Below are 11,370 nucleotides of genomic sequence, written 5' to 3'. Positions count from 1 at the left end.
CCTAATGCAAGAATTCTTTTGAAAATAACCAATATGGCTATGCCTACGAGGTTTATAGAATATTAACCTCAATTTTGCACGATTATTCTTTATAAAACACGAGACATTCTGAAATTAAATGCTCTAATATTTTTGTAATTAAGAACAATGTTATAAAGAAAGGAGAAATTGTATTTATACAAGTTTTTAATACGATAAAGCAGATATAAAATAAGAAAATTAATGTGTTGGAAACAAATAAAAAAGAAATTGATGTTCTACAACATGTATAAATAATAGGCAAATGCTAAGCACACTGGCTAAAGAACTTAAAAGAAAAATATTTTTATTAAAATATAAAATATTGATTGTCAATTATTTTTTTAATCCTCTCCTGTAATTTTTACAGTAAATATTTTATTTTTTAAAATTTCTTAACTAATATCTTAAAAACACTTATTAACAATATCCTAAATAATATATAACTACAAATACAAAGTACAAACGTGCTATCCTTGTCACAAACTATTTGTTGGAGCCTCAAGCGAATTTAAGTGGCATGCATATATTTTGTTAATATATCATTACTTATGTAAACCAATCATAACTTATGGTACCGACAAAATTCCTTAATAAATAGCATTGCCGTCGTAAAAAGTCTGACATTGTAAACGTAGGTAAGAATATGGGCAAAGTTTCTAGTAATTAAACTCAAACAATTAATTGATTCAGGTCTTGGTTCACCTCCTCTTTTCAACTTCTTGTATGTACTACTAATTTATGATCAAAAGCAATTACCATATATAGAACTAATAGAAGAATAATTTCTCCCTTTCTTGTGAATGAAGGCAAACATACATATCATTTTCCTATAATAAATCACTTCATGCCTCATCCTTTTCGATACAGTGCCAGCTTCTTCTAACATTTGCACTCACTAATTTTCTCCCCTGGCTCATCCTTACACACTTTCTTCTCTCCCTTGCTCTTCTCCCAGTGAAAGGTTCTTCTACAATGTAACTCATACCTATTATGCAAACACGAAAAATAGTTAATTAAGACCCTCCATTCACCACTAATATATATAAATGTACCCATGAATTGCACAATTAAACCTCCCATGTGGAACTTAATTAAAATGAGACAAAAGAAAGAGGAAAAATAAGATAATTGACTTCATTGTGGAATTCACCTTTCATTTTTCTCATCGCTTTCTGACTCAAACTCACAAATCCATTCATTTCTTCGTGTTTGCTATACCACTTTGACTGAGCTGAAGCGAAGAGCCACGAGGAATTAATTTGCTTGTTGAAAAACCGTGCTACATAGTATGGTATCTTCAACCCCTTTGTGTCAATGAACGCTAAACAATCCATCAAGCTCTCCTTGGCGAAGCCTTCCATGTCATAAGCCTGTGATCTTCTCCACAAGCTCTTACCGTGAGGACGCGCCGCACCCGATAGGCACAGTGCTCTTGTGGCATCACTGATGGCACCTTCTGAATGTTGAAGAAGCAAATAACACTGAGCTCTATTGCTATGAAGCACAATCCTCTCTTTTCTTTGTTTTAAAGGGCAAAAATTTAAAGCCTCTGAGTACTTCACCACTGCCTTTTCAATTTCCCCAGCAAAAAAACTCTTACTTCCTTCCTTTTTCAGAACACATGATAAGGCTTCTTTTTCTCTCATTTCTTGCACACTCATCAGTTTCTCTCTGTTGATTCTCTCCACCTTCAAATCCCATAATTCTTCTAACCTGCTCCTGGTTCTTTCACTATACAAACTCACCTTGCAAAGCTTGATTTTGTGGTAGTCATGTAAGAGAACCTTCATGATTGTTTTTCCAATTTTGTGTTTCCCTTTGATGTCTCTTAGTTCAACCAAATCAGCAAGCACAGGAGCAACCTTGTCTATCACTTTATACCTTGTAACTGGGTCCATGAGAAGCTGCATGAGACTTTCAATAGCCATGTGTTGCCTTTCATCTGAGGATCTTGAAACATTACACAAACTCTCTAACACTTCTTGCAAACCTGCTATGCTTTCTCTTCCCATTTGGGTGTGACAAAGAGTTTTCAAAAGTCCTATTCCACAAGGTGAAGATGGGTTTTTTAGTCCCCCCCACATTCCACACAAATCCTTCAAGAATTTCTTCTTGCATATTAACCTGAGAGATCTTTCTCTGCATGCAAAACAGTGTAGGAGATAGAGAGACCTACATTGAAGTTGGCTAGCCCATTCTTCTGCCTTTCTGTTTTCCAATTCAAACCCTCCAAGCCCTCTTGTTAGAAGGTTCCTGTGGTACTTCAATCTCTCTGACTTTTTCAACCCAACAAAGTCATCATATACCTTGTTTAGGCACGTGGAAGCTATGTTCATGGCTGCTTCTATGATTTCTACTTCATGCGCTTTAAGAGCTTCAAAAGTTGCTTCCTGGCTAGCTATATGAGCCAGTGCTCTAAGTGCAACCCTTTGTTCAACCCAACTTATCTTACCCTTAAGAAGTTCAAGTAAAGGCTGAACCACTAAGGACTTAACAGCTTTTTTGGCAAACTTGGCTTTCTTTATGGTATAGGAACCAATGATATGTGCTGCATAATAGGGTATGTATATGTTCTGGTGTCTAAGAAGCCAACTTCTATTAGTGACACCTTTGCTAATAAGTTTGGCCATGCATGCGAAGATGCCAAGGGAAGGGAATTCTGGGTCGTTTGGTTTAGTCATGGCGATTTTCCAAAGCCCACTTAAGATCAAGACATGTTCTTGGTCGTCTCTGAGAGGCATTTGTTTCAAGTAATTGGATATTTTGGCTCTTCTCACTGAAGGGACGGTTTCAGACAAGATGCAGAAGAAACAGGAACAGTTCAAATTGTGAGTAGTCTTGCTGGTTGAAATTTCTGGGATTCGGGATTTCATGGCTTATGGAAATGGAATTGAGATTGAATTTTTGGATGGTTTTTTGTGTTGTAGGGGAACTCACTAATTATATTTGATAAAATTGATGTCTTTCACTATTCAATGTATCTATGTCTTGTTACTGATCAATAATAAGGCAGGATTTGTGCCTCGGTGACCGGTTGATTGTGGAATTAAATCCCAAAACAAATCATTTTATATATGGAAGGATAAGAATACGTTTCTCTTATATTCACATGGAGGGAAGTCATGAGTTTTTATGTAATGTATAGGTTAAGCACTATGTAACACTAAATATATTTTTAATATTTTAAGTAGAATTAGTTGAAGGATTTATGTGATCTCTACAAAAAGAGTTGGATTATAGATTGTTTATTTGGGCAGAGTGGAGGCTTAGGACCTCGTGACACGATAGTGAGTTGAGTAGCACATGCACATGTTAGTATGTTACACAGTGCAGAAAGTAAGTTTCTTAGGCACCACCTTCCCCACCAAGTGACTCTGTTCCATCCGTGGGAGGCAAATTGCTTCTTCGAACAGCGGATCCAAAGTTGAAGAAAATTCTAACGGCGGCTGTTTCTCTCTAAGAAGTATGGACTCCAACACAAACATCAGACATAACACGGGCGCACTAAAGTTTAAAACATAACACAAAGGAACACATTGTTAAGCTTTATATATTTATCTTAAAACAAGTTAAGTTTTATAATTTTCATATGATAAATCTCACAAACTAAGAGTCATGATATTTCTTAACGCAAAAGGTTTATCTCTTTACAAAAAAAAAAATCTAAGTAAACAACTTGTCAAGTTCTTTTATAAAAAGTCTCAAAAAAATTACTAAGAGAAACCACCATTAAAAGAAAAAAAAAACTTGGTAGTATTAATTTAATCTTTAGGATATTTAAAAAAAAAAGATATTAAAAAATGTGTCTAGCGCGTGTGTGTGTGTGTGGGGGGGGGGGGGGGGGGGGGGGGGGGCGGTTTTCTAAAAAAAAAAAATATAAAAAATTCTTTCTTCACCTTCTCCCATGTTTTGTGGGGGTTGGGGGGGGGGGGGGGCGGTGTTACGTTGCTATGTCAAAATCTAAAAAAATGAAAAAATATTGAACATTGCAAAAATGTGTGGCACACACATGTCCGTGGTGTGTCATGTCGGACTCTCCTGACAAGTCTTTCAGCCGGTGCGCCGTGCTTCATAGGTTTCTCTTTCAATGCTCCAAGTAAGTTTTGTTAACTTGAATAGCGTGGAAGCTAAGAATGCATTTAAAATTACATTCTACAAGAGAGCTTAGAACAAGACCAGCTGGCCAAGTTAAATCAAATATCTAATGAAGCTCTAAAGTCCCATGAAAAATGAGTGTGTTATAGTATAAAATACTAGCTTAACAAATACTATTATGGAACTGTAAATAAAAAATAAATAAAAAATACTACTATGGTTCATAAATAAATAAGGCCATGAGACTATAATAGGGTTGAACCCTTCCTTACCTGTTGAATGGGTATGGACTCATTGAGTCCATGACTATCTCATTAGGAAGAGTTGATTGAGACAAGCTTTTTTTTTTTACCAACATAATATAATATGATACTATCACATGGTAAATAACTTTGTTCTTTAAATATGTGGTTAAAAACTCAATTTTATAGTTTATGAGCATGTTAGGATCCACGTCAAAATCCCTTGGATGAGTGTATTTCGTGGTCAAACGTGGGAATTTCAATTGACCGTGATTCACCTCGTCGAAATCAATTTTAAAGCGAAGCAGGGTCAGGGTTGCTTCCACGTCAAGGTAAAATCAATTTCTATATGTGGCTCTTCGATTTCTCTTATTTGTCCTTCACCCAACCTGTGTCTCAACGGATTTCTATCATCCATTCAAATTAAACTCTTCACCCACCGATTAATGTTGATGGACATTTGATGTTGTGTCTTTGTTATGACACCATTACAAACATGTGCATCTTATGGGCATTAAATTCTAGTTTACTTCCTTTCATATTGGACAGTGTTAGACAAATTTGTTTCAATTAATGTTGATAATTTCTTTTGTAGTATGGATTGTAACTTATCTCAATTAGTGCAACTTGTTTCGTTACATTTGGAAAAGAAAAAATGGTTGCCTATTTTGGTTTGGATGATTTGAATCAAAATAGATTGTTCATGTTGCAATTAATAGGTAACCAACTACCATTTGTCTCAGAGTCTATTTAACTTTGTTTATGTTGATTTGTCTCTACAAAAGACTCTTATCCCCTTTTGTCTCTTTGGTAGCTCTTTGCTTTGATATTTTTTGTTACTTTCAAGTGTTTTGTGAATTTTTATGATTCTGTGAGTGTCATTTTAATAAATTGGTTTCAACTTGTTACATAGGTTCAACTTGGTGTAGAGGTTGTTGAAAGAGTTTATTGAAGGAGTGTTGAGGTTAAGAAAAAAAAGATAAGTTAAAAATTATTACAATGTGAGTTTAGATAGATATATATGGTTTCTATTTCATGTTGTGACAAGCATTCACCTATATCTCTAATAGTAACATCAATACTATATATATATGATACCAGCAACTCTAGTTTTTGTTTTGGTTTATGTTGATATACTATGATATTGTGTTATTGTTGTCATTGATAGTGTGGTTGGTCATGTTGTTTTTAACCAAAAAGAATTGGTGGTGATTTTATATATAAAAAGATATCACTTTAAAAGAAATGGTTTTTTTATTATGAACCAAAAATGCTACCATGCATTTAGCCTCCAAGAAGATTCAGTGGCTTTTAAACATGAAGCAGTGACATTTAAAGATATTGCTTTTGTTATATATTCTTTAATGCAGATATGGCTTTTTTATTAGTATACTAGCACTCGTGCACTTGAAACAGTGCAATCATTTTGGCTAAAGTTTAGTGGACTATATAAATTAATAGCATTCCAGTGTTGTGAGATCCTATTGCCTCAAAGGCATATATATTAACCTCAAATAAATTAATAGCAATCATTTACATTTTTAAATAAATTGATCACTAAATACACAAACACAATTAAATACCAACATTGCTAATGTTTTTCATAATAAACAAGTTAGGTCTATATGTTGATACTTTTAGCAAATGATAGTCTCAGATCCAGAACAGATGAAAAATATTGCATTACATTTCATTCAGTTCAGGTATTATGGTGGTTGGTGGATGCTTCACTAGCCACCTTAAAGTCACGAAAATGGTATTATCAATTCTGCCTTTTTTTATTGATGAATGAATTTCATATTGGTTCCACTAATAAAGAAAAGACCTATATCATTAACTGTTAATAATGGAGTAGCTTCATTTGGTTAGCATGATGATTGGCTTGTTATTAACAATCTTTATGGTTTTGGAGGGGTGGTCAAACTAAAAATATACCAAATAGTATTGGTACAATGACATTTTCCTCTTATCAATTCTGCATGTTAATGTTTTGTTAATCATGCATCAAAAAACTTCTTTAATGTAGAATTATGAGTATTGAGAAAGTAAAAGCTTCTTGGGAGCTTAAAGCAATTGAAGGCTTCATCATAGCATGCTTGGGACAAGTGTCCAAAGGAGAATGACTCGGTACAAGTTTTACCAAGAATGGGTGGAATGGAATTGTATCTAGATTTAAGAAGTTGACGGGGGGAAATTATAACAAACCAAAGTTTAAGAATAGGTTTGATAACCTCATAAGAGGATGGCGAGTATGATATAAACTATTTGGTAAAGAAACTAGTCTTGGATGGGACAGTGTCAAAAATACTAAGGATGCAAGTGATGAATGGTGGGAGAAAAAACAATTGGTATGTGTTACATAAATGTATATTGTTGTAAGTCTAAGTTTTCTATTTAGTGTATTTATCCTATGATAAATTCTGAATGTGCAGGAAAATCATTTATATAGAAAATTTAGGACTTCCATTTGCTCACAAGTTGATTGATCTTTTTAAGGATGTAGTTGCAAATGGAGATTTCCAATGGGCTCCCTTGTCTGGGATATTGCCTACTAGTGTTAAGGTTAATATGAATGATGGGTATCGTCCAAGTCTTAAGGGCATTGGCCTAGATTTAGAAGAAGGCTCAAGTGTTGGTGCAACATATGCTTTTGAGGGAATTCATTTGAATAATTCACAAGGAATTGTTAGCCAAGGAATTGGTAGCCAAAAGAGTAGGGAAAAGAGAAAGAGAATCAATCACACTGAAAAGTTAAGCAAAATGAAGGCAACTACCTCTTCAAGAATAACTGATGCAATTAGTGTGATTGTTGAAGCATGTAAGTCACACAATGAAGTTATGGCAAATAAATCTATTCAAGAAGTGATGAATAAGCTTAAGACACTACCTGAATTACAAAAGGATTTACTATTTCATACACAATGTTGCAACCTGATGATGTTAAAGCCAGCAAGAGAAATGTTTATTGTCATGCAAAGTTTAGATGAGCAAAGGATGCATTGGCTTACTATTATGTACTAGTGCTTAGATGTTTGCTTATGGTGGTATGAGTCATGTTCTATTGAACTCATATTATGTTTTGTTATCAAATTTGGTTATGTTTCTTATTTGGCTTGTAACGAACCATATTATGGTTGGTAATGAACTTATGTTTTATCATGTGTATCTTGATATATGTTGTATTTTGTAATATTGTTTCTATACAGGTCAAAAATGAATGACTTGGTTGAAAATTTTGAATCAAATACCAATGAAAATGATGAACTTATGGAGCAAGCATCCTATGTGGCTGTGTTTATGGGTGAATATGCAATAAAAAAATCTATGTAAAGAGTTGTGCATAACCAACCAACAAACAGGCCATGCATGGGTGCAAGACATATTGCAAGGTCATCCTATTCGTTGTTATGAAATGTTTCCTATAAAAAAAGTATATTTTTTACAAGCTTTGCTCTAAATTGGTTGATCATGGTTTAAAGCCCACTACCCACATGCGAGTTGAAGAAATGGTTGCAATGTTTTTAAACATGGTTTGCCACACCGAAAGAAATAGGAACCTTTAAGAAAGGTTTCAACACTCTGAAGAAACTGTAAGTAGACATCTCCATAAGGTATTAATTTCTCTCCTTAAGTTATCTATGGAATATATTAGGCCACTAGATCCCTTGTTTCATGACAGTCATGCCAACATAGAAAATGATACACGGTATTGGCCACTTTTTAATAATGTCATAGGGACAATTGATGGTACTCATGTTCCATGTGTGGTTACTCCTAGTGAGCAGGCTAGATTTATTGGAACAAAGGGTATGCCAACACAAAATATAACGGTTGCATGCGATTGAAACATGTGCTTTACTTTTGTATTAGCTAGATGGGAAGGTACTGCCCACGATGCTCGAATCTTCAATCATGCTCCCACTACTTCAAACATGAATTTTCCACATCCTCCTCAAGGTATTATTTTTTTTGTATCACTACAATTGACTTTTATCCTCATTTAAATTTTGTTTATATAGATTTTTTCCTTTCTCAACAGGTAAATATTATTTGGTAGATTTTGGTTATCCAACACCAATGGGATATGTTGGTCCTTACAGATATGAACGCTATCACCTTCCAAATTTTAGACGTAGATCTGAGTTTGCATATAATAATAAAGTTATAAATTATTATCACTCTAGTATAAGGTGCATAATTGAAAGAACTTTTGGAGTATGAAAGAACATATTTGTAATCTTGTGATGCATGCCTAAGTACAAATTTAAAACACAAGTGCAAATAGTTTGTGCAATGATGGCTATACATAATTTTACTAGAAGGAATTGTCGAGAGTGATATTGATTTTACACGTTATGAAAATGAAAGCATAAGCCTTAACTCAAATGATAATTACCACGGTGCAGTTAACTTGGACCAAACTTAAGTTGTAAACGTCATTTCTTCACCTCAGATGGATTGTGTTCGAGATTCAATATGAGATGAAATTTTACAAGTCTTAAATCAAAATTAGTATTGTTGTGGTAGGACAAAGTTGTATTATATTAAGAAAGCTTAAATATGTTGGAGATCCTTAAAATATACCCGAATTTCACAACTGATCCCTGAAAAATTCCTGCTTCTCATTGGGTCCCTGAAACTTCAAAAGTTTTGTGGGAAATCCCTATCATTAGTCTTCATCAAAAACATGATGACATGTATGTTAGTTGGACACGTAAGCGATACACGTGCGAAACCACGTCAGAGGTATCAATGACATGGTGTGCACCTGAATTTTTTTATTTTATATTTAATTTAATTTAATAAAGTATTTTATTTTAAAAAAAAAAGAAAATAAAGTCCTTCATCCCTTAGATCTGCACTTTCCTCGCTCCAGTCTTCTGTTCGCTGCCTCTGCTCTGAGCTCTCCGACCCTCACCGCTCTGTCACCACCAAAATCGCCCAACTCTCCAACCTCCATCGCACCCCCGAGCTCCTCTAGCACTCCATCCACGCCCTTTGCCTCTCCAAGAAGCTTTACGACCTCATGGTTGCCATCGACCCCGAAAAAGTCGATCTCGCCATGGCCGCCCAGCTCCACTTCAAGATCCTCAGCCTCTACGACAAGTATGACCTCGTCAGCATCGACGTTGTCGATTAAGAGCTCAATTGGATTAGGGAAATGACAGATTTTCTTTGCAGTGATGCGATGAAGGTTTTGGAACATGGAATGGAATGGTCAGGAAAATAGGAGATTTGCTTCCCAGCTTCTTCTTCTCTATCTACAATAACCACTTCTTCTTTCTTTCCTACAGCAGGTGTAGTGGTTGTAGAGGGAGGGGTCACGCGCGATTATAGAGGTGGTGGTGTTGTGCGTGCAATGGTTGGGTTGGGTGGCTATGGTTGTGCGACAATGACAATGGAAAATTCGTCCCTAAATATGTAGAGCGTTGACAAATTATGCTTATTAATCAATAGACAGATTATGCTTATTAATCAATATTATGCTTATTATTATGTTTGTTCTAATTTATGATCGCTTTCCTTTTTTTTAAGTGTTTATTGTAATGTTATATTTGCAACAATTGAAAAAAGGGGGAAGATGAAGATTAAATGTGTCAAGCATCGAAAAATTTGTTCCTGAATGTGCCACGTAGGCTCTTTCACTTTCGAGGACTAAAATTTGAATTTTTATCTTTGAGTTACAAATTTGTCAACACTCTATACATTTAAGGACGAAAATGATTATTTACCCATTGTACAATTATCAATTCTCAATACCTATACCAATCTCAACCGTTTATTTTATTCCAGCTTATATCTAACGGCAAAAACACCTTACTCACCAGTGGACCACCTTCTTAATTGGTCCACCATAGAAATTATCGAAAAAAATATTAAAAGAGATAAGCCTCTTAAATAAACTTTAATATCTTTAACATATTACACTCTTCATCAAGGTCTCTTGGAAGTATTCAAACTCCCCTACTAATTGTGTGATGGAATCATCGAGTTTCCAATTCAAAAAGTGACTAACAAAAACAAGCAAAAATAAGTAGGATGGTCTTAATAAAATGTAGCTACAACAAACATGATCCTATATGAAAATGCGTGATCTAGTGCCTAATAATGAATGTCGTATTGTTCCAAAAAAAAATAAAACTAGGAATCTGCAGTACAAAATTAACTTAAGTCGAACTCAAAAATATGATTCCTACATTCATTCATTTACAAACAGAAAGAGGGGGGATTTTATCAAACGGTTTGTAAGGGACTATAAAGGAATGCAAAAACACACAAAAACAGAGTTCAAGAAACAAAAAAGAACAAGAGCATAATACAATTCACCAAACCAATGAAAATCGAATTATCACAGTTACTACGAATGATGTTCAGTGTGAAAGTTCACTCAAATGCATTAAAGAAAGTTCAATGGAATCAATCTCCCTAAATTGTTTAAGATCACAAATTAGGTTGGATAATCATCCAAACAATCTATGATTAAATTTCTAAATTAGGAAATGAATACATAGCCTAATCCATTTTCAATCCTAAACATAATCACAATCATGAAAAACGAAAATAAGATTGAAGAAAAAGAAGAACATTCACAAAGAGTAAAAAAACTAAACCAGAACTCAAATTCAGCCTTGCTTGGAGTGGATCCTTAAATTGATTGATTGTTTAGTCCTCCATGATCATCACCAATGAAAAGCCATGAAATTTTGTGTAAGAAAATGGTGGAACATAAGTGAAAAGATGAAGAAGAATGAAAAACAATTGAGTGAAAAAAGAGAGAAAAGAGAAAGCGTGCACAACAAGTTTTGTACAAAATGAAGTAACTTTTTTCTCTGATTAACTAACTGACACTAATATATAGAGTGACTAATAACTAACTAACTAACACACACTAATCAGAAGGAATGGATGGACCTTGATTAGGTTCATCTAATCTACCTAATTAAACTAATTACACAAAACAAAAGCCCAACTAGCGGTCCAATTATTCAAATACAGAGGTTCTGACTTTCAA

At 34.4% G+C, this 11,370-nt stretch overlaps 1 protein-coding gene across 1 annotated transcript; it reads right to left on the bottom strand.

The window, feature by feature from the left end:
- Positions 1 to 674: 674 nt before the first annotated feature.
- On the bottom strand, positions 675 to 3,183 carry LOC100802794 (uncharacterized). Its single transcript, XM_003525798.5, has 2 exons — positions 1,172 to 3,183; positions 675 to 1,006 (listed from the first exon to the last, which is right to left on the bottom strand). Exons 1-2 carry the CDS (start codon positions 2,892 to 2,894, stop codon positions 864 to 866), a joined length of 1,866 nt encoding a protein of 621 aa, XP_003525846.1. The 5' UTR covers positions 2,895 to 3,183; the 3' UTR covers positions 675 to 863.
- Between the last annotated feature and the right edge of the window lie 8,187 nt (positions 3,184 to 11,370).

Source organism: Glycine max, chromosome 5 (assembly GCF_000004515.6).
Source record: "Glycine max cultivar Williams 82 chromosome 5, Glycine_max_v4.0, whole genome shotgun sequence".
Lineage (NCBI taxonomy): Eukaryota > Viridiplantae > Streptophyta > Magnoliopsida > Fabales > Fabaceae > Glycine > Glycine max.
The sequence above is the reverse complement of the archived record's forward strand: the minus strand, read 5'-3'. Positions and strand labels throughout refer to the sequence as shown.